Source organism: Lissotriton helveticus, chromosome 12 (genome assembly GCF_964261635.1).
Source record: "Lissotriton helveticus chromosome 12, aLisHel1.1, whole genome shotgun sequence".
Classification (NCBI taxonomy): Eukaryota; Metazoa; Chordata; class Amphibia; order Caudata; family Salamandridae; genus Lissotriton; species Lissotriton helveticus.
Genome location: NC_136073.1, coordinates 903397666 through 903419309, shown reverse-complemented (window position 1 = coordinate 903419309; position 21644 = coordinate 903397666). Strand labels below are relative to the sequence as shown.

At 55.8% G+C, this 21644-nt stretch overlaps 1 protein-coding gene across 1 annotated transcript; it reads right to left on the bottom strand.

Moving 5' to 3' along the window:
- Positions 1–15318: 15318 nt before the first annotated feature.
- LOC144798197 (serine/threonine-protein kinase SBK1-like) lies at positions 15319–18538 on the bottom strand. Its single transcript, XM_078668944.1, has 3 exons — positions 18370–18538; positions 17944–18146; positions 15319–16641 (listed from the first exon to the last, which is right to left on the bottom strand). Exons 1-3 carry the CDS (start codon positions 18536–18538, stop codon positions 15319–15321), a joined length of 1695 nt encoding a protein of 564 aa, XP_078525070.1.
- Positions 18539–21644: the final 3106 nt, after the last annotated feature.

The following is a 21644-nucleotide window of genomic DNA, read 5'->3' as shown; positions in this document are numbered from 1 at the left end:
GCACATGAGGAATCAACAGGAGAGATGCTTCCGGCACACGAGGCCTCACCGGGACAGATGCTTCCATCACACGAGGCCTCACCAGGACAGATGCTTCCTCAACACGAGGCCCCACCTGGAGAAATGCTTCGTGAACACGAGGCCCCACCTGGAGAGATGCTTCCATCACACGAGGCCTCACCAGGACAGATGCTCCCTGCACATGAGGAATCAACAGGAGAGATGCTTCCGGCACACGAGGCCTCACCGGGACAGATGCTTCCATCACACGAGGCCTCACCAGGACAGATGCTTCCTCAACACGAGGCCCCACCTGGAGAAATGCTTCGTGAACACGAGGCCTCACCGGTACATGTGCTCATTGCACACGAGGCCCCACCTGGAGCGATGCTTCCTGAACGTGTAACAATTATAATTAAATAAATAGAAAAAACTGAAATGACGAAATACGAGCCCCCGTGCTCTAGACCTGTTGGGGTGCAGGGGTCACGATTCCCGAGAAAGACACACTGGACCGCACCTCGATGACATGATTAGCTGCCTGACAGGAACGAGACGATTCTCGAAGTTGGACTTATGCAAGGGATACCACCAGCTAGAGCTGGATCCGCAATCGAGATACATAACAACATTCTCGACACACCTCGGTCTGTTCCGATACAAACGTCTGAGCTTTGGGATATCGTCATCAGCAGAAATATTTCAGCAAACGATCAGACAAGTAATAAGGCTAGTAAAAAACAGTCTCAACTACGGCGATGACATCCTAGTGTTTGGCAAGACAGATGAAGAACACGACAAGGCGTTGCGGGAAGTATGCGCCCAACTAGAACAGGCTGGCCTCACACTTAATGAAGACAAGTGTGAACTAGGGCGAGATGAGCTTGTGTTTTTTGGACATATATTTTCAAAAAAGGGAATGAGGCCAGATCGCAGCAAGGTAGACACATTGGAAAGAGCGAAGCCACCAAGCGATGTAGCCGAAGTCCGGTCATTCCTTGGTCTTGCCAGTTACTGTGCAAGATACATCAAAGACTTTGCGACAGTAAGTGCACCACTGCGGGAACTGACGAAACAGGGACAGGTCTTTGCATGGACAAAAGAGTGCAGCAAAGCCTTTGAAGAAATAAGAGAAGCAGTCACGGCTGTGGATCATCTAGCATATTTTGACCCACTGTTGTGTACAGAGCTAACAGTAGACGCAAGCCCAGTAGGATTGGGGGCAATATTGGCGCAACACAGACCAGGAAAGGACTCGCCAAAATGCATAGTGGCCTATGGAAGCAAGAGCCTGAGAGACATTGAGAGAGCTTACTCTCAACCGGAAAAAGAAAGTCTGGCAGTTGTGTGGGCATGCAAACATTATCACATGTTCATATATGGGAAACCTTTCACGATATTAACGGATCACCAAGCTCTAGTAACAATCTACGGAAACCAAAACGCTAAGATACCACCAAGAATAGAGAGGTGGGGAATACGGCTAATGGACAATAACTTCAAAATAATACACAAGCCTGGAAAAGAACACAACCCAGCTGGCTATATGTCCAGACACCCATTGCCACACAAAGCAGAAACAACGACAATGGCAGAGTGTTGGACAGGCCGCATGTTCGAGCTGTACCCCCTCCCCGCAATGGGACCAGGACCCTGGCTCTCCCTGCATCCCCAGCCAGAGTCCACCAACGACCACCCGAAGTACCCTGCAATCCCTCCACTACAAGACACCAGCTCCGGACCCAGCTGGCCCGGGTCACCATCTACCCCACGACATCGACCCGGCCGCCATCTTGGGGCACTGCAGCACGAGGCCGCGTGGCCTCAACTCGACCCTCACCCTGGGCCCGGCCGGGCCCGACATCGAGGCACCAACCTCCCCCCAGGAGGCAGAGTGACCACTTGGCGAGTCAATGGGAGAAGGAATCGTCAACGGCTCTCCTCCGCCAGGTGTCGATCACCCCAGGCCGCCTGGGCGCTGGCTCCACCCCCCTGCTGGGTGTCTGGACTCCCTCATCCCGGACCTCCCGGCCCCCAGGCGCGAGGGTCCGGACATCAAAGGGGACCAGACCTATAACTGGGGCAGGACCAGACCAGGAAGGCAGTTGTATCCTGGAGTCGAGAGACCCGAGAAGAACTCATCCGTGACTTGGCCTGCTGGCGCTGCCGCGGCCCTCTGCCTCGTGAAACTATCGTCTTGGCCTGCTGGCGCTGCCGCGGCCCTCTGCCTCGTGAAACCATCGTCTTGGCCTGCTGGCGCTGCCGCGGCCCTCTGCCTCGTGAAACCATCGTCTTGGCCTGCTGGCGCTGCCGCGGCCCTCTGCCTCGTGAAACCATCGTCTTGGCCTGCTGGCGCTGCCGCGGCCCTCTGCCTCGTGAAACCATCTTGGCCTGCTGGCGCTGCCGCGGCCCTCTGCCTCGTGAAACCATCTTGGCCTGCTGGCGCTGCCGCAGCCCTCTGCCTCGTGAAACCATCGACTTGGCCTGCTGGCGCTGCCGCGGCCCTCTGCTTTATGAGACTATCACCTTGGCCTGCTGGCGCTGCCGCGGCCCGATCCACAGACCCTCCAGCTCGAGGATTGTGAGCTCGCCTTTTACCACCACCTGTACCGATCCGGTACTAAGACTGTCCCGCTACCCCCTTTCCCTACAGAGACTAGAAGTGAGAGGACCCCCGGGTCCAAGTTATCCTGTATCGCTGATATCCTTGCCTTAAGAACCTTATATAAAGCCTTGAACTCGACTTGGTGTGGTGCCTGTTTGTGGGGAGGGAGGGTACTTGTCTGTACGATCGCCGGAGACGGTCCCCCTCGGGGATCTCTCCCTCGGTATCCGGCCGACCCTCAGGGTCCCCGTCTAACATTGGTGGCCAGCGACGGGATCCGAACCTACGCATAATCGTACAGAAAGTCACTCGCCCCACCACACACAACAACCATGTCAATAGAGAGCGGAACAACGGAAAAATTTCAGATGGAAAAATTGGAAGACTACAACCACCGGGAACTGAAGCAATATTGCATAGAACTTGGACTTCCAACCACAGGTCTTAGCACAAAGGAAGACTTCAAACGAGCCCTAGAAGCTTGGGCAGAAACGGGTACGGCCGTACCCCGAACACAAACAACCGAAACGAGCCCCGCACCAACTAAAGAAAGAACGGATCTCTCCCTGGAAGAGATCCGAGAAAGAGAAAAAAACAGACTCCACGAATTAGAACTTGCCCGACTTCGCTTGGATGGGGAACTCAAGCTGGCAGAACAAAAAATAACCCTGGAACACTTACGACTCAGGGAAGAGCGGGAAGACAAGCAAAGACAGAGGGAGCTAGAGGAAAAGAGACTAGAATACGAACATGAGCGCAATCTCAAAGCACTGGAGATTCAGAAACAGAATAAAGACCTCGGGCTCCCCGAACGACCGACCCCGTCTGCCTCGACCGAACCCAAGGTTCACATCCCCAAAGATGTCATCCGGGAATACCACAAGAACGATGATATCCAGCAGTGGTTTAAAGCCTATGAGGTGGCAATGACCTCCCACCGGATTCCCCGAAGCGATTGGGGAGCCGGATTATGGGGGAGGTTTGTCAACGAAGGGCGGGACGCCCTGCTGCAACTCCCGGACCAGCTGATGACCTCCTACGACCACATGAAGGCCGCCCTCCTCACTCGATACGGGCTCACACCTGAGATGTACCGCCAACGGTTCCGCGACTGCAAACGGATTCCGGGTACAACTTGGGTGGAGTACGTGAACTTTTTTAGCCGAGCCTTCGAGGGGTGGATCAAGGGCAACAAAGTAACCACCTACGACCAACTCTTTGACCTTATCGTATGGGAACACCTGTCGAACAACTGCTTCGTGGAGCTCCGGCAACACCTCCTGGACAGCAAGCTAACCGACCCTCGACAACTCGCCGCCGAAGCCGACCGGTGGGAAAGCACCCGAGTTGGCCGGAGCGCACCCAGCGAAGTATCCAGATCGTATCGCCCCCGAGGGGGAGGAGGAAGTCAGGGTCGGGGGAGAGACCCCGGCCCCTCGTCACCCCCCAGAAACCCCTCGACCCCGGTTGGCCGGGGAAGCCCTGCCGTCCGGGCCGGTTTCCGGGCCAACATTACGTGCCACAGGTGCCAGCGACCCGGCCACTACGCCAGTGATCCCAACTGCCCAAAGAACCCGAACACTACTCCCCGCCAAGTTGCAGCGGCGGCCCTAGGGGAAGAAATAATCCCGGAAGACCAAGAGGAGTACGAGACCGATCCCTCTGAATGGGCACCCGCCGCCATGGCACTGGTCTGCTTAGGGGAGAGAGACATGATTCCGCGGGCCCCCCTTCCCGCCAACACACAGAAGTACGGTCAATGGGTCAACATCAATGGCCGCCGGGCGGAAGCCCTCCGCGACACCGGGGCCAGTGTAACGGCGGTCCGACGCCACCTCGTCACTCCAGACCAAATCTTGCCGAACATTCTTTGCCCTGTTCGATCAGCCGACAACTCCGAAAGCCTATGCCACATGGCCTGCGTCCCCTTCGAGTGGGGAGGAGTAACAGGGATGTTAAAAGTAACTGTCCGCGATGATGCCCCCGTGGACTGCCTCCTAGGAAACGACCTTGAAAGCTCTCCCTGGGCAGCTGTCGAACGGAGGGAGCACCTGGGGATGCTTGGCCTCCCCGAATGGGTCTGCGTCACGACCCGGTCCATGACCGCCCGCGCGGTCCCCAGCCCAGAAGAGCCCGAGTGGCCAGAACCTCCTCCCGCGCTCATCCCAGAGGAGGCCGCCCCAGAAGCCATTCCCTTGACCCAAACCGAAGAAGGACCCGACCAGCTTCGGGACGTCCCTGACCTGGCACAATGGCGGCAGGAGGGAGGCCCCACGCAGGAACAATTCCGGGCCGAGCAACAAACCTGTCCTTCTCTCGAAGGACTCCGGCAGCAAGCCCTGGCCCAGAGCACCGGGGATACCTCGGGGCCCACTGGATCTACTGGGACCAAGACCTGCTCTACAGCGAGCAGAAAATTGCAGAACTAGGGGCCAGTCGGGTGCTGGTGGTGCCCCTTCGCTTCCGAGACTTCCTCCTGAACTTAGCCCACGATGTCCCCCTTGCCGGACACCTGGGGCAGGATAAAACCTACGACCGCCTGGTGACCCATTTTTTCTGGCCCCACATGCGGAAAGATGTCACCAACCACTGCAAGGCCTGCCCCACCTGCCAGGCCAGCGGAAAAAGTGGCCGAAAAATCAAAGCACCATTACAACCCTTTCCTGTCGTCACCACCCCGTTTGAACGAGTGGGAATAGACATTGTGGGGCCCCTCGACCCTCGAACAGCCCAAGGACACCGGTTCATCCTGGTCCTGGTAGACCACGCCACCCGCTATCCCGAGGCCATCCCTCTTCGGACTGTGACGGCCCCCGTGGTGGGCCGGGCCCTGATGGGGATCTTCTCCCGGGTGGGGTTCCCCCGGGAGGTCGTCAGTGACAGGGGCACGAACTTTATCTCCAGATATATGAAGTCCCTCTGGCAGCAATGCGGGGTCACCTACAAATTCACGACCCCCTATCACCCGCAAGGAAACGGACTGGTCGAGAGATTCAACCGCACCCTCAAGGGGATGATTATGGGTCTAGAAGAACCCCTTCGACGCCAGTGGGACGTACTGCTGCCATGCCTCCTGTTTGCCTATCGGGAGGTCCCGCAGAAGTCCCTCGGCTTCAGCCCCTTTGAACTACTGTACGGACACCCCGTCCGGGGCCCCCTCAGCCTAGTCAAGGAAGGTTGGGAGCAGCCTCCCCAGAAAACTCCCCCGGACATCTACCGGTATCTCCTGGCTCTCCGCAACCAGACCCGGCGGTTCCGAGACACCGCCAAAGCCAACCTCGAGGCCAGTCAGGAGGACATGAAGAGGTGGTACGATCAGCACACGTCCTCCATTGAGTTCGAACCTGGACAACAGGTCTGGGTGATGTCCCCGGTTGAGCCCTGTGCCCTCCAAGACAGATGGTCCGGGCCCTTCAAGGTAATCGAACGCAAGGGGCCCGTCACCTATTTAATCGACATGGAGACTGCCCGGAACCCCCTACGGGTCCTCCATGCCAACAGGCTCAAACCCCATTTTGTGCGATCCGAACTCAGCCTCCTAATGGCTACCGATACTGGGACAGAAGAAGACTCCGAACCCCTTCCGGACTTACTGAGGGCCTTCGAGCAGGATGGCTCAGTGGAAGGGGTCCAGCTCTCCGAGGCCCTGTCCCCGGAGCAACGCCAAGACTGCCAAACGCTCCTGAGGCAGTTCGCCTCCCTGTTCTCCCTCACCCCCGGAGTCACCCCCTGGTGCCTCCACGATGTGGACACCGGGGACAGCCCTCCTATTCGACACCGAGCATACCGCGTACCAGACCGGGTACGAGCCTGCATCCAGACCGAGGTGTCCAAGATGCTGACCCTAGGAGTAATCGAACCCTCAGACAGTCCCTGGGCGAGCCCAGTCGTCCTGGTTCCCAAGGCAGCTGCCCCGGGCGTTGCCCCTGAGCTCCGGTTCTGCGTGGACTATCGAGGGCTGAATGCAGTTACCCGGACCGACGCTCATCCCATCCCCCGGGCAGACGAGCTAATTGACCGGATGGGGGCCGCCCGCTACCTGAGCATCTTCGACTTAACAGCGGGCTACTGGCAGATCGGCCTCACCCCTAGGGCCCAAGAACGATCCGCCTTCTCTACCCCAGACGGGCACTACCACTTTAAAGTCATGCCCTTCGGCATGAAAAACGCCCCGGCAACGTTCCAACGGCTGGTAAACCAGGTACTGGCGGGCCTGGAAGACTTCAGCGCCGCCTACCTGGACGACATTGCTGTGTACAGCCACCAGTGGACCGACCACCTCCGCCACCTGCGGGAGGTTCTACTCGCCCTCCAGCAAGCCGGGCTCACCATCAAGGCCAGCAAGTGCCAAGTTGGCCAAGGGTCCGTGACCTACCTGGGACACCAAGTGGGAGGCGGGCTGGTGGCCCCTCTCCAACTCAAGATTGCTGCCATCCAGGCCTGGCAACCCCCTACGAGCCAAACGGAGGTCCGGGCCTTCCTGGGGCTCACCGGATACTACCGGCGGTTCGTGAAGGACTATGGCAGCATCGTGGGGCCCCTCACAGAGCTCACCTCCAAAAAGAGCCCCAAAACCGTCAACTGGACCCCGGGCTGCCAATCAGCCTTCGAGAAGCTAAAGACCGCCATGTGCACGGCCCCCGTGCTCCAGGCTCCCGACTACAGCCGGGAATTCATTGTGCAGACGGACGCCTCCGATCATGGTGTGGGGGCCGTCCTCTCCCAACTCAACGCCGAAGGGGTCGACCATCCGGTGGTCTTCATCAGCAGACGCCTCTTGCCCCGAGAACAGCGCTGGAGCACCATTGAGAGGGAGGCCTTCGCCGTAGTCTGGGCACTCAAGAAGCTCCGGCCATACCTCTTCGGCACCCACTTCCGGGTGCAAACAGACCACCGACCCCTGCAATGGCTGATGCAAATGCGGGGGGAGAACCCGAAGCTGTTGCGCTGGTCCATCTCCCTGCAGGGGATGGACTTCACGGTGGAACATCGTCCAGGCCAGGACCACGCCAACGCCGACGGCCTGTCACGCTTTTTCCGCCTCAGCGAGGAGAGTCCCCAGGAAGATGGCTGACTCTCCCCGCCTTCAGCTGGGGGGGACGCATGTTGGACAGGCCGCATGTTCGAGCTGTACCCCCTCCCCGCAATGGGACCAGGACCCTGGCTCTCCCTGCATCCCCAGCCAGAGTCCACCAACGACCACCCGAAGTACCCTGCAATCCCTCCACTACAAGACACCAGCTCCGGACCCAGCTGGCCCGGGTCACCATCTACCCCACGACATCGACCCGGCCGCCATCTTGGGGCACTGCAGCACGAGGCCGCGTGGCCTCAACTCGACCCTCACCCTGGGCCCGGCCGGGCCCGACATCGAGGCACCAACCTCCCCCCAGGAGGCAGAGTGACCACTTGGCGAGTCAATGGGAGAAGGAATCGTCAACGGCTCTCCTCCGCCAGGTGTCGATCACCCCAGGCCGCCTGGGCGCTGGCTCCACCCCCCTGCTGGGTGTCTGGACTCCCTCATCCCGGACCTCCCGGCCCCCAGGCGCGAGGGTCCGGACATCAAAGGGGACCAGACCTATAACTGGGGCAGGACCAGACCAGGAAGGCAGTTGTATCCTGGAGTCGAGAGACCCGAGAAGAACTCATCCGTGACTTGGCCTGCTGGCGCTGCCGCGGCCCTCTGCCTCGTGAAACTATCGTCTTGGCCTGCTGGCGCTGCCGCGGCCCTCTGCCTCGTGAAACCATCGTCTTGGCCTGCTGGCGCTGCCGCGGCCCTCTGCCTCGTGAAACCATCGTCTTGGCCTGCTGGCGCTGCCGCGGCCCTCTGCCTCGTGAAACCATCGTCTTGGCCTGCTGGCGCTGCCGCGGCCCTCTGCCTCGTGAAACCATCTTGGCCTGCTGGCGCTGCCGCGGCCCTCTGCCTCGTGAAACCATCTTGGCCTGCTGGCGCTGCCGCGGCCCTCTGCCTCGTGAAACCATCGACTTGGCCTGCTGGCGCTGCCGCGGCCCTCTGCTTTATGAGACTATCACCTTGGCCTGCTGGCGCTGCCGCGGCCCGATCCACAGACCCTCCAGCTCGAGGATTGTGAGCTCGCCTTTTACCACCACCTGTACCGATCCGGTACTAAGACTGTCCCGCTACCCCCTTTCCCTACAGAGACTAGAAGTGAGAGGACCCCCGGGTCCAAGTTATCCTGTATCGCTGATATCCTTGCCTTAAGAACCTTATATAAAGCCTTGAACTCGACTTGGTGTGGTGCCTGTTTGTGGGGAGGGAGGGTACTTGTCTGTACGATCGCCGGAGACGGTCCCCCTCGGGGATCTCTCCCTCGGTATCCGGCCGACCCTCAGGGTCCCCGTCTAACACAGAGGAGTACCTAAATTTCATCTTGAAGCACAACACGCCAGCCTCAATAACAATGCCGGAGCTGGAGCAAGAGATAAAGCGAGACAACACCATGCAAGCCATCAAGAAGGTGACCAGAGAACAAAGGTGAAGGCACATAAACAACAATATTATGGAGGAAGGGGTGGCAAAGGATGAACTGTTAGCATTCAAGAAAATAAATGAAGAACTGTCAGAGACCGAAAATGGTATCCTGATGAGAGGCACAAGGATAGTGATTCCCAGCACACTGAGAAAGCAAACAATTGAACTAGCACACAAATCACAAACAGGAATAGTGGCAACCAAGAAAATGCTGAGAGAAAAGTGTGGTTCCCGGGGCTAGACAGCATGGTTGTAGCGATCGTCACGCACTGCCACATCTGGCAGGTGATGGGACCACCACCAAAACCGGAGCCTCTTCAAATCCACTCTCCTGACTCAGGGGACTCTTAAATCCATTCTCCTCTGATCCTAACTCCCAATTCCATTAACTCTTGATTTGTCTGACTCCTGATTCCACTGGCCCCTGATTATAACTCCTGATTCCATTAACCCTCGATTAGTCAGACTCCTGATTCCACTGACCCCTGATTCTAACTCCTGATTCCATTAACCCTCGATTAGTCAGACTCCTGATTCCACTGACCCCTGATTATAACTCCTGATTCCATTAACCCTCGATTAGTCAGACTCCTGATTCCACTGACCCCTGATTCTAACTCCTGATTCCATTAACCCTCGATTAGTCAGACTCCTGATTCCACTGGCCCCTGATTATAACTCCTGATTCCATTAACCCTCGATTAGTCAGACTCCTGATTCCACTGACCCCTGATTCTAACTCCTGATTCCATTAACCCTCGATTAGTCAGACTCCTGATTCCACTGACCCCTGATTGTAACTCCTGATTAAATTAACCCTCGATTAGTCAGACTCCTGATTCCACTTACCCCTGATTCTAACTCCCAATTCCACTAACCCTTGATTAGTCAGACTCCTGATTCCACTGACCCCTGATTCTAACTCCTGATTTCACGAACCCTTGATTGGTCAGACTCCTGATTCCACTGACCCCTGATTATAACTCCTGATTAAATTAACCCTCGATTAGTCAGACACCTGATTCCACTGACCCCTGATTCTTACTCCTGATTAAATTAACACTCGATTAGTCAGACTCCTGATTCCACTGACCCCTGATTCTAACTCCTGATTCCATTAACCCTCGATTAGTCAGACTCCTGATTCCACTGACCCCTGATTATAACTCCTGATTAAATTAACCCTCGATTAGTCAGACTGCTGATTCCACTGACCCCTGATTCTAACTCCTGATTTCACGAACCCTCGATTAGTCGGACTCCTAATTCCACTGACACCTGATTCTAACTCCCAATTCCATTAACCCTTGATTAGTCAGACTCCTGATTCCACTGACCCCTGATTCTAACTCCTGATTTAATTAACACTCGATTAGTCAGACTCCTGATTCCACTGACCCCTGATTCTAACTCCTGATTCCATTAACCCTCGATTAGTCAGACTCCTGATTCCACTGACCCCTGATTATCACTCCTGATTAAATTAACCCTTGATTAGTCAGACTCCTGATTCCACTGACTCCTGATTGTAACTCCTGATTAAATTAACCCTCGATTAGTCAGACTCCTGATTCCACTTACCCCTGATTCTAACTCCCAATTCCACTAACCCTTGATTAGTCAGACTCCTGATTCCACTGACCCCTGATTCTAACTCCTGATTTCACGAACCCTTGATTGGTCAGACTCCTGATTCCACTGACCCCTGATTATAACTCCTGATTAAATTAACCCTCGATTATTCAGACTCCTGATTCTACTGACCCCTGATTCTAACTCCCAATTCCATTAACCCTTGATTAGTCAGACTCCTGATTCCACTGACCCCTGATTATAACTCCTGATTAAATTAACCCTCGATTAGTCAGACTCCTGATTCCACTGACCCCTGATCCTAACTCCTGATTCCATTAACCCTCGATTAGTCAGACTCCTGACTCCACTGACCCCTGATTCTAACTCCTGATTAAATTAACCCTCGATTAGTCAGACTCCTGATTCCACTGACCCCTGATTCTAACTCCTGATTCCATTAACTCCTGATTCCACTGACACCTGATTCTAACTCCTGATTCCATTAATCCTCGATTAGTCAGACTGCTGATTCCACTGACCCCTGATTATAACTCCTGATTAAATTAACCCTCGATTACTCCGGCCCCTGATTCCACTGACCCCTGATTCTATCTCCTGATTCCATTAACCCTTGATTAGTCTGACTCCTGATTCCACTGACCCCTGATTCTATCTCCTGATTCCATTAACCCTTCATTAGTCAGACTCCTGATTCCACTGACCCCTGATTCTAACTCCTGATTTCACGAACCCTTGATTAGTCAGACTCCTGATTCCACTGACCCCTGATTATAACTCCTGATTAAATTAACCCTCGATTATTCAGACTCCTGATTCTACTGACCCCTGATTCTAACTCCCAATTCCATTAACCCTTGATTAGTCAGACTCCTGATTCCACTGACCCCTGATTATAACTCCTGATTAAATTAACCCTCGATTAGTCAGACTCCTGATTCCACTGACCCCTGATCCTAACTCCTGATTCCATTAACCCTCGATTAGTCAGACTCCTGACTCCACTGACCCCTGATTCTAACTCCTGATTAAATTAACCCTCGATTAGTCAGACTCCTGATTCCACTGACCCCTGATTCTAACTCCTGATTCCATTAACTCCTGATTCCACTGACACCTGATTCTAACTCCTGATTCCATTAATCCTCGATTAGTCAGACTGCTGATTCCACTGACCCCTGATTATAACTCCTGATTAAATTAACCCTCGATTACTCCGGCCCCTGATTCCACTGACCCTTGATTCTATCTCCTGATTCCATTAACCCTTGATTAGTCTGACTCCTGATTCCACTGACCCCTGATTCTATCTCCTGATTCCATTAACCCTTCATTAGTCAGACTCCTGATTCCACTGACCCCTGATTCTAACTCCTGATTTCACAAACCCTCGATTAGTCAGACTCCAGATTCCACTGACCCCTGATTCTAACTCCTGATTCCATTAACCCTCGATTAGTCAGACTCCTGATTCCACTGATTCCTGATTCTCACTCCTGATTCAATTAACCCTTGATTAGTCTGACTCCTGATTCCACTGACCCCTGATTCCACTGACCCCTGATTCTAACTCCTGATTCCATTAACCCTCGATTAGTCTGACTCCTGATTCCACTGGCTCTTGAATCTAACTCCTAATTAAATTAACCCTCCATTAGTCTGACTCCTGATTCCACTGACCCCTGATTCTAACTCCTGATTCCATTATCATTCATTATAGAAATGAAGGTGCGGGTCCTTCTTGACACCCTTTGATCTGTCAACAATAGCCTGGATACAGAGGACGCGTGGAGTTGTACGATGCATTGAGGGTATTACTGACTGATAAAAGGGTGCAGAGAAGGGCTGTTCTGGTGACGTGGGAAGGATGAGTGACCACTGCACACAATGCAGATACTGAGAGAGGGGGGTGCCGTGTAAATGTCCCACTGGAGGTGGGGATCGGAGGATAGGCAGTGGTGGGTGACCAGTGTGGTGCAACGCTCATGTAGTAGAGAGACCGTTGGAGGAGAATTGATTCATATCTGTGGGGTGAATTGTAGTGGATTCAACTGGAAGCTCATGGGGGGTTGCGGCAGGAGGGAGTGGGCATGGAATGGGTGATGGAGATGCCACAAGGAGGAATCAGCATCTAAAAAGCTGTTGATAATCACAGTATCACGCCGGGACAGGAAGGATGGTCACTCGTGCACGTCAGAAACATCACCACATTCTTAGACAGGTTTCATCACTTTTTATTTGCCATTTATTCTTCTCCCCATTATTAACAGTAACACACCCCTGCACGTCCACAGATCCCAGTGTATATCTCAGGGGGTTCACAGGTGTACATTTTTCCTTGACTTAGAAAGTTGTATCAGACACATAAACCAGAGGGATCCATCTCTCCCCGACCAGACACAAACACCAGTCCCTACTGTCCTCTGCGAAAGCTCCGGATGCTCCTGAAGAGCCTGGTCCGGGTGGTTCCTCTAGTGTGTGAGACACTGTCACGCAGCACTTGAATGTCCGCTCTGGAAGCCCTATGAACCCAGGGTCTCCTCCTTACAGACGAACTGAGGAAGGAAACCATGGCTGTCCTCCTGCGTCTCCAGGTCCAACCCTGCTCCTTTCCTGGTGCCTGCAGGAGGAACCAGACGCAAGCGTCACTTGAATTCATTCCAAGGGTTCTCAGCAGCATCAGCAGTACTCAAACCCTGATCCGGTGCCATTCCCACCGACTCCAGGGAGTATCTCGCCTCTACTCTTGGCACGAAATGAATCCATCCTCTGTCCATTGGCCCGCGGCATCCAACCCGGTCTCACAGAGGTTTAAGGAACAGTGAACTGAAGTCCACAGACCACTGCAGTTCATTCATGGTCAGTCGGTGGAGACAAGACGAGCCGTGGCCACCATTCCACCCTCCCAGGGGATGAAGCCGACAGAGCTCTGAAGCTCCACCTACTGCTCTTCATTGCAGCAAACGCACTCCTCTTCCTCACCGGTCCCTGGGAGAGACCCCTCGGGTGAAGCCGCAGACGCAGAACTGCCTCAGACGGTTGCAGCGCTCATTGGTCGCTCCCACCTCCAACCCTGATCGAACTTGACGCCCTGGAGAGGAGAGAAGCACAACATGCTTAGAACATGCTACAAACACGTATGATTTACTGCATTGGATGTACTTCACAACAGGGAGCATCATGCATCATTACCCACCTGGAGAGCGGTGCTGTGGGTACAAGCGGGTGTGACAGCCCAGAGTGTGGTCATGGCAATGCAAGGTGGGTACAGGGCCAGGGAACGTGGACGGGCACTGGGGCAGAACCTCACCACCATGTGCACCTCACATGTCTTCCCCTAGCCACCCCACTCTTTCTACTGTAGGACATTTGTGCTTGACTCTGGTTATTTAACTAGTAGAAAAACAGGAAGTCCCTCGGGTTCTTCTTACATTCAAGGCTTGTCCTCACATGGAGCCCTTACTAATAACAATAGCGAGGTCCTCCTCTGTTGCCAGTGTCGGGGGCCCTTGGATTTTAGGACAGTGAGGGGCAGGGCTGCTGTCAGCATCTGCATCCCTCAGGCCCATCTTTGTCGTGGTTTTGCATCACCCTTGCAGGGACGCAGGGGCGACACTGAACCTGAATGGGATTCTTCAAGCCGCGCAAGGTCACTGTGTGTGCTCCTGATGGCTTGATACAGTTAGAGTGACGCAAGGCGGTGCGGATTGCTGCCGTGCGTTACTCAGGCATGGCGGCGTGCCATCGGTGAAGCGCCGCTGTTCTTGCGCACCCACCCGTGCATCCTGACACGTTCCCAAATTTACCATCGCTGGTAGACCTGAGAATGCGTCAGACTTGTACGCATAGAGAGAGGAAAGTGGCTCAAAGTTTGCCTTTGTGCAGGAAGGGTCACCTTCCTAACTGCTTCCTGCACTAAAACCAATCCTGCCTACAAAGCAGGCACCCTTGCACCGTGGACGCAGGCACCCTTGCACCGTGGACGCAGGCACCGTGGACGCAGGCACCCTTGCACTGTGGACACAGGCACCCTTGCACCGTGGACGCAGGCACCCTTGCACCGTGGTTGGCAGCAGTTTGTGCCCCGGCGCAGGCAGAGATCAGGAATGCGCCTTACAATGTTTAATACGGCGCATTCCTGACCTCCCCATTCCAAGCTGAGAAACGCAGCAAGATGGCTGCTGCATCGTGATGCCTGAAATATTGATAAATATAGGCCTCGCTTTTTAGGACACTGAGGTTCTTCTCTGTTGTGTTCGCCCTCGGTTGACACTGGGCTCTAGCCTCTTCGCAGTGCCAGCAGCAGACAGGACTCTCCCTCTCACTAGTCTTACAGTGGTATCTTCCATGCATTAATTTAAACTTTTAAAGTGATGTATTTCCAAAGTGGTACCTTATAAGTGGTATCTTTTAAAGTGGTACTTTGTTAAAGTGGTATGTTGTTAAAGTGGTACCTTTTAAAGTGTCCTGTTAAAGTGCTAACTTCCGGATACTATCTCACTGCAGTGACTCTCACATGCGAGCCTTTCAGAGGTATTGTCTACACATCTTTCATATACATTTAGGTGGGATTGCACATACACTACATATTTATACTCATTTTACTCACCCAACAATGAACTTGTGGTCACGTGATTTCTAGCTCAACGCCGCGAGCACGAGGGGCGTCCTCGTCGGTGATCTCCACGACGAGTAATGTATCCGGAAGGAGACCCTCAGCGCCCTTTGTGAACATAATGATGAACTGCAGAGTCGTGTCCTCCTGGTCCTCCAGCTCGTAGTGTTGTTCCATCACCATCTCCTGCTCTTCGTACACTTCTTCCTGGAGTTCCACCTCCCCGTGCAGTTCCACCTCTCCGTGCAGTTCCACCTCTCCGTGCAGTTCCACCTCTCCGTGCAGTTCCACTTCACTATGCAGCTCCAGCTCTCCATGCAGTTCCATATCTCCATGTAAATCCACTGTGTCCTGTTCCACTTCTTCCTGATATTCTACCTCCCTCTCAAGCTCAACCTCTTCGTGCAATTCCACCACATTGTAGTGCAGTTCTACCTCTTTATGCAGTTCCGCCTCTTCCTGGTACAGTTCCGCCTCTTCCTGGTGCAGTTCCGCCTCTTCCTGGTACAGTTCCGCCTCTTCCTGGTACAGTTCAGCCTCTTCCTTGTACAGTTCTGCCTCTTCCTGGTGCAGTTCCGCCTCTTCCTGGTGCAGTTCTGCCTCTTCCTGGTACAGTTCCGCCTCTTCGTGGTACAGTTCCGCCTCTTCCTGGTACAGTTCCGCCTCTTCCTGGTACAGTTCCGCCTCTTCATACACCTCGCCCTGCAGCTCTACCTCTCCCGGCATCTCATGCTCCCCCTCTTCTGGCCGCCCCAGAAGTCCCTGCTGCTCCGCCCCTTCCTCCAGCTCGCTCTCTGAACTGACCGCCTTCCATGGTACGTCCAGGTATTGCTGAACTGTGCTGACCGTGCAGCGTCTATGGGGGTCAAAGGTCAGCATCTGCTTGACGCAGTCCTGGGCCTGGGGTGTGAACTGCTGCCAGTATCTGGGAGTGGGTGCACTGGTCCCTCTCCTCTGCCACCAGTAGAGGTCCTTGTAGTGTCTGTCGGAGGGCAGGGCGCGCTCCCAGGGGAAGAAGCCGGTCAGCGTGGTCACCATGAGCACGGCCAAGGCCCAGACGTCGATGCTGGGGTGCAGGACCATGGAGTCGGGGTCCCTCAGGCGGCACAGCTCGGGGGCCATGTAGGGGTTGGTGCCGGACATGGCGGCGATGCTGAAGCCGGTCAGGCTGGTCAGGCCGAAGTCGCTCAGCTTGACGCAGCGGCACTCGGGGTCCATCAGCATGACGTTGTCCGGTTTGACGTCTCGGTGCACCAGCCCCAGGCTGTGCATGTAATGCAGCTCGCTGGAGATCTGCAGCGTGCAGCGCTTCACCAGGACTTCAGAGATCCCCTCCTGGAGAGACAGGGTACAAGACAAAAACAGGAGATCAGTAAAAGACACAGAGATGTGATGGTCACAGTGCTTAATTTGAGGTGGTGGTTTGCTATGTACTGCACCGGCACTTAATTCTCAACACTTGCACTAATGACAATCCACCACATGGTGGCGCTGTCTGTCTAATTTAGAGATTAGCACAGCAACTGTGTTTAACTATTCAATATTTATTGAAAATGAATGCCTGCTGCCCAAGCCATTCTGGAAGCTTTTGGGGGCCTGGAGTGGTCTGAATTGTCTCACTTGTAGGGTGTGATGGTTAGTAGCTGGGTGGGTACTGTCATTGGCAGGCTGCAGTGCACACCTGAGCCAGGATGGAAGCCAGAGGTCCCGGCTTGGCAGGAACCAAGCCCGTAGGTGGGTTAAAGGGGCGCCCAGTTGGCTATGGGAAGCGACCGACAGGGGGCGCTAGTTTCTTTTAGTGGTGGGTGGTGACGTCAGGGGGTGCTGTCGGCCACTTAGAGAATAGCGCTGAGCGCCAATTTGGGGTCATTGAAGGCCTGGGGGGTTGACCCATGTGAGGTCATGGCTGACTCTGAGGATGGCAACGCGTGTTCGATGGTGGCAGAGACGGGTAACTGTGCACTGTATGTTTTAAAGCATGCTCTGGGGGCTTTAAACGCTATAAAAGAGTCCCTGTTCTGGAGGGCAGCGTGCACCAGGGGCCAGCAGGGGGCGCTGTTACAGAGGTCGAAGTGGGCGGACAAATAACAAGCCTTCTGGCCAGGGGTGCAGCCGCCAGACAGAAATGCAGATGTGCGCATTTGGTTAATCTGTAAATGTTCAGGGGCTTGGAGGCCGGCGGTGGCTTTGATTGATGGAGCCCTTTGAGGAGTGTTCTCTCTGGGAGGTGTTGACGTCTAAAACTAAACCACACACTTCACTGTTCCTCACTGGGTCAACCAGGGTTGAGTTTCATGGCTCTCTGCTGACACCCAGAGGCCGCTGCAGCCATTGCATTAACCAGCAGAGGTTTCACAGCTAAAATAGGGCGTCTCTCACTGATTAGTACAACTTGCGTTATTATTCATTGACGGTTTTAGTCATTTTAGCTTGAAGGTGAAACGTCATCAACATAGTTCTAGAATATTTTGTGTTTTTTTAACCCCGCCTTTTATTGCTGACAACTTTACCCAACCCTGCCGCTGCATTGTTGGACAGATGAATGTGTGGGTCTGGTGCGGATGAGGCCTAAATGTAGCACATTAAAGTGGGCCAGGCCAGGTGCCCCCCTCCCCGCGGGTGTCCCCCCAGTCTTACCCCTGGCATCAGAAGAGACTGCAGGCTCCCCGCCGGTGCCACCTCCTGCGCGAAGACGTAGTGGCTGGCAGTCTGCCAGGCCGCCACCAGGGTGCTGATGATGCCAGGGTGGGCGCTGAGGAGCAGAGAGAGGCTGAACTCCAGCAGGAAGACGTCACGGGGCACGCGCCCCCTGGAGAGCAGCTTGAGGGCCACGCCGACACCTGTGGGAGCAAGAGACACCCGGTAAACAAGGGGGGCCCACAGACCCCGACACCCCCACGGATCCCTCACATTGAGCCAACCAGGGGCGGGGCGGGATCAACCAGGGGCGGTGCCCATCCCGCCCCACAGAGGGGGCCCTTGGACTCCGCAGCCTTGAGACTGGAGGGGGCCGCCCTGATGTGTCCCCCCGCCCCGGGCCCCTGCTAGAGCCCCCTCGCTTACCTGAGCCCCGCTGCTTGGCCAGCAGCACCTGCCCGTAGGCGCCTCGACCCAGCTCACCCAGGACTTCGAAGCGCTCCGTGAGCTCCATGGTGGCCAGGCGCTCCGAGGCCACCGACACCATCCGGGCCAGCAGCCTCTGCGTGGCCCTCACCGCGCCGGGGGGGTCCATGGGTCTGGAAAACACAAGAGGCCGGTCAGCCAGGCGCGTGTGGCACTGGAGGGGCAGAGATGGGGCTGCCCCTCACCCGCCCCAAAACATGCAGCTGACCTGCCCATAGACGCGCGGCCTGACCTCCAGGGCGGGGGGTGCGCGCCCCTCATTCTGCCCTCAGGGCCCACCCGCTCCGACTGCGCCATGAACCCTAGAGCTTTCTAGTCTACCCCCCCTCCCCCCCACACACACCTAGCCGCTCTCCCAATCCAACCCCAGGCCCACCTAATAAAACCAGCCTGCCCACTCTGCCCCAGGCCTATCTAGTGAGTCTAGCTTGCCACTCTCCCCCAGGAGTAGCTGCTAAGTCTTCTACCCCCCCCACCCCCCTCCGTAGTAAGTGGAGCCCGCCCAGTCTACCCCCAGGCCCATCTAGTAAGTCTAGCCTGCCCACTCTGTCCCAGGCCCAGCTAGTAAGTTTTCTACTCTGCCCACTCCTGTCACCCCCACCCCCCACCCCCCCTTTACAGGCCCGTGTATTGCGCCACCAATCCCAGCATCCGTAGGGAAGTGAAAGCCGCCATTCAACTTTCCCCGGAAATACATATTGCGGGGGGGGGGTGTATGATTTCCAGGCCCTCGAAAGTGTGAAGGAACGTAGAGGGAACCAGGACGAAATGTAAGGGGCCGAGACAGGCTCAGCGAAGGAGCCAAGAAAGGAAGGGTCACGGTGAAATCACAGCCGTTGTCACCGGCTGTTGATGTCAATACCAGGAACAGAGGAAGTGACATCACTGACCATTCGCTTTATTTCTGTTCCTGCCGGTGTCGTCAAGACCCTGGAGAGCACGGCCAGCGAGTCATGGGGCCGTCACGGGGGCTGATTGGGCGCTTCATCCGGGCCCTGTCCCTGCTGAAGGCTCGGTTTGAGAATACCGGGGTGACCTCGCCTTGATTCCCCCTCATTCTCGTGCGGGTCCCCTGTCGCCCTCCTCGCAGCTCTTTTCCTCTCCTTTCTTCTCAGCCTCTGCCCGAGTCTTGGGTCCCAATAATGAGTGTCGGGCACATGCAAGCACCGGCACAAATGAAGCCTGGACCGTGCGCCTAGAGACCGGGCGCAGGAAGGTCCCGAGGGGCCATGGGCTGCATCCATGGGTCCTGCACACAAGACCCCTGCACTAGGGCGCAGCGCCCACCGCCCACCGCCCGCGACTCAAGGCACCCACAGTGCCTGCACCAAGGCGCTAAACCCACGAGCCCCCCAGCCCTCCAAAACGACGCTGCCCCTCCCGGTTCAAGCCGGGGCCCCCCTGGCACATGGAGGGAATGATGAACCCCTGGCACCGGTGCCACCTGCAGACGCACCGTCTTACCTTGAGCAGGTCCGTGACCTCCGGCAGAGCTCCGATGATTGTCCGGGGGGGGTGGAGGGGGGGCAGCTCTGGGTGGAGCCCCTCCTGTCCCAGAAGCCTCGGGTCAAAGGGCAGGTCACAGGGTCCGTGTCCGTCCTGGGGTGTCCTCCCTTCTCAATGTCCAGCCTTTAACAGCAGAGGGCCCGGGGGGTTATATGTACGTGACCCGCAGCTGCAGACCACCCTGAGGGGCGTGGCCTCCACTGGCGCCCCAATCGCAGGGCGCCCCTCGAGCCTGCACGAATGAGCCCCCAAAAGGTGAGAACGAATGGGGGGGGGGCGAGGAAGCGGGGAGGGGTCACACCGCTCCTTCACTTTACGAGGCACTTTTACACTTAAACTTAATGTGACTTTACATATAAAAAGTGTCCAAAAGTTTGGACCGACATTTTGTGCAACATTATACATAATCCGGACAGTGTCACCCAAAAACCTAACAGATAAATAGCATTTTGGCCGCAAGATAAGTTATTAATGCCCTGGAGACTTTGTGCTCTTTGCGTATTTGTCGTAAATGCTGAATTCTGTTCTTTTCCTCCGTTCATGAATTCGCCGCTTCATTAAAAGCTGCGCCCTTTTATTTCACTCCTGTTACCGATGACTTCAAACCCTCCCCGCGGGGAGTGACGGGAGTCTGGGCTCAAAATGGAGGAGCGTTGAGTCCAATACAACAAGCTAAGGGCAAAGGTCAGGTAAAGGTCCATTATGCAAAGGGCACGACCTCCTGTTCTCTGACAGCTTCCAGCGCACGAGGCCTCACCAGGACAGATGCTTCCGGTGCACGAGGCCTCACCAGGACAGATGCTTCCTTCACACGAGGCCTCACCAGGACAGATGCTTCCGGTGCACGAGGCCTCACTAGGACTGATGCTTCCTGCACACGAGGCCTCACCAGGACAGACGCTTCCGGTGCACGAGGCCTCACCAGGACAGATGCTTCCGGTGCACGAGGCCTCACCAGGACAGATGCTTCCTTCACACGAGGCCTCACCAGGACAGATGCTTCCGGTGCACGAGGCCTCACCAGGACTGATGCTTCCTTCACACGAGGCCTCACCAGGACAGATGCTTCCGGTGCACGAGGCCTCACCAGGACAGATGCTTCCGGCACACAAGGCCTCACCAGGACAGATGCTTCCGGCACGGGGCCTCACCAGGACTGATGCTTCCGGTGCACGAGGCCTCACCAGGACAGACGCTTCCGGTGCACGAGGCCTCACCAGGACAGATGCTTCCGGCACACAAGGCCTCACCAGGATAGATGCTCCCTGCACACGAGGCCTCACCAGGACAGATGCTTCCGGTGCAAGAGGCCTCACCAGGACAGATGCTTCCGGTGCACAAGGCCTCACCAGGACAGATGCTTCCATCACACGAGGCCTCACCAGGACTGATGCTTCCGTCGCGAGGCCTCACCAGGACAGATGCTTCCATCACACGGGGCCTCACCGGGACTGATGCTTCTGGTGCACGGGGCCTCACCAGGACAGATGCTTCCATCACACAAGGCCTCACCAGGACAGATGCTTCCATCTCACGAGGCCTCACCAGGACTGATGCTTCCGTCGCGAGGCCTCACCAGGACAGATGCTTCCATCACACGGGGCCTCACCGGGACTGATGCTTCCGGTGCACGGGGCCTCACGAGGACAGATGCTTCCTTCACATGAGGCCTCACCAGGACAGATGCTTCCATCACACGAGGCCTCACC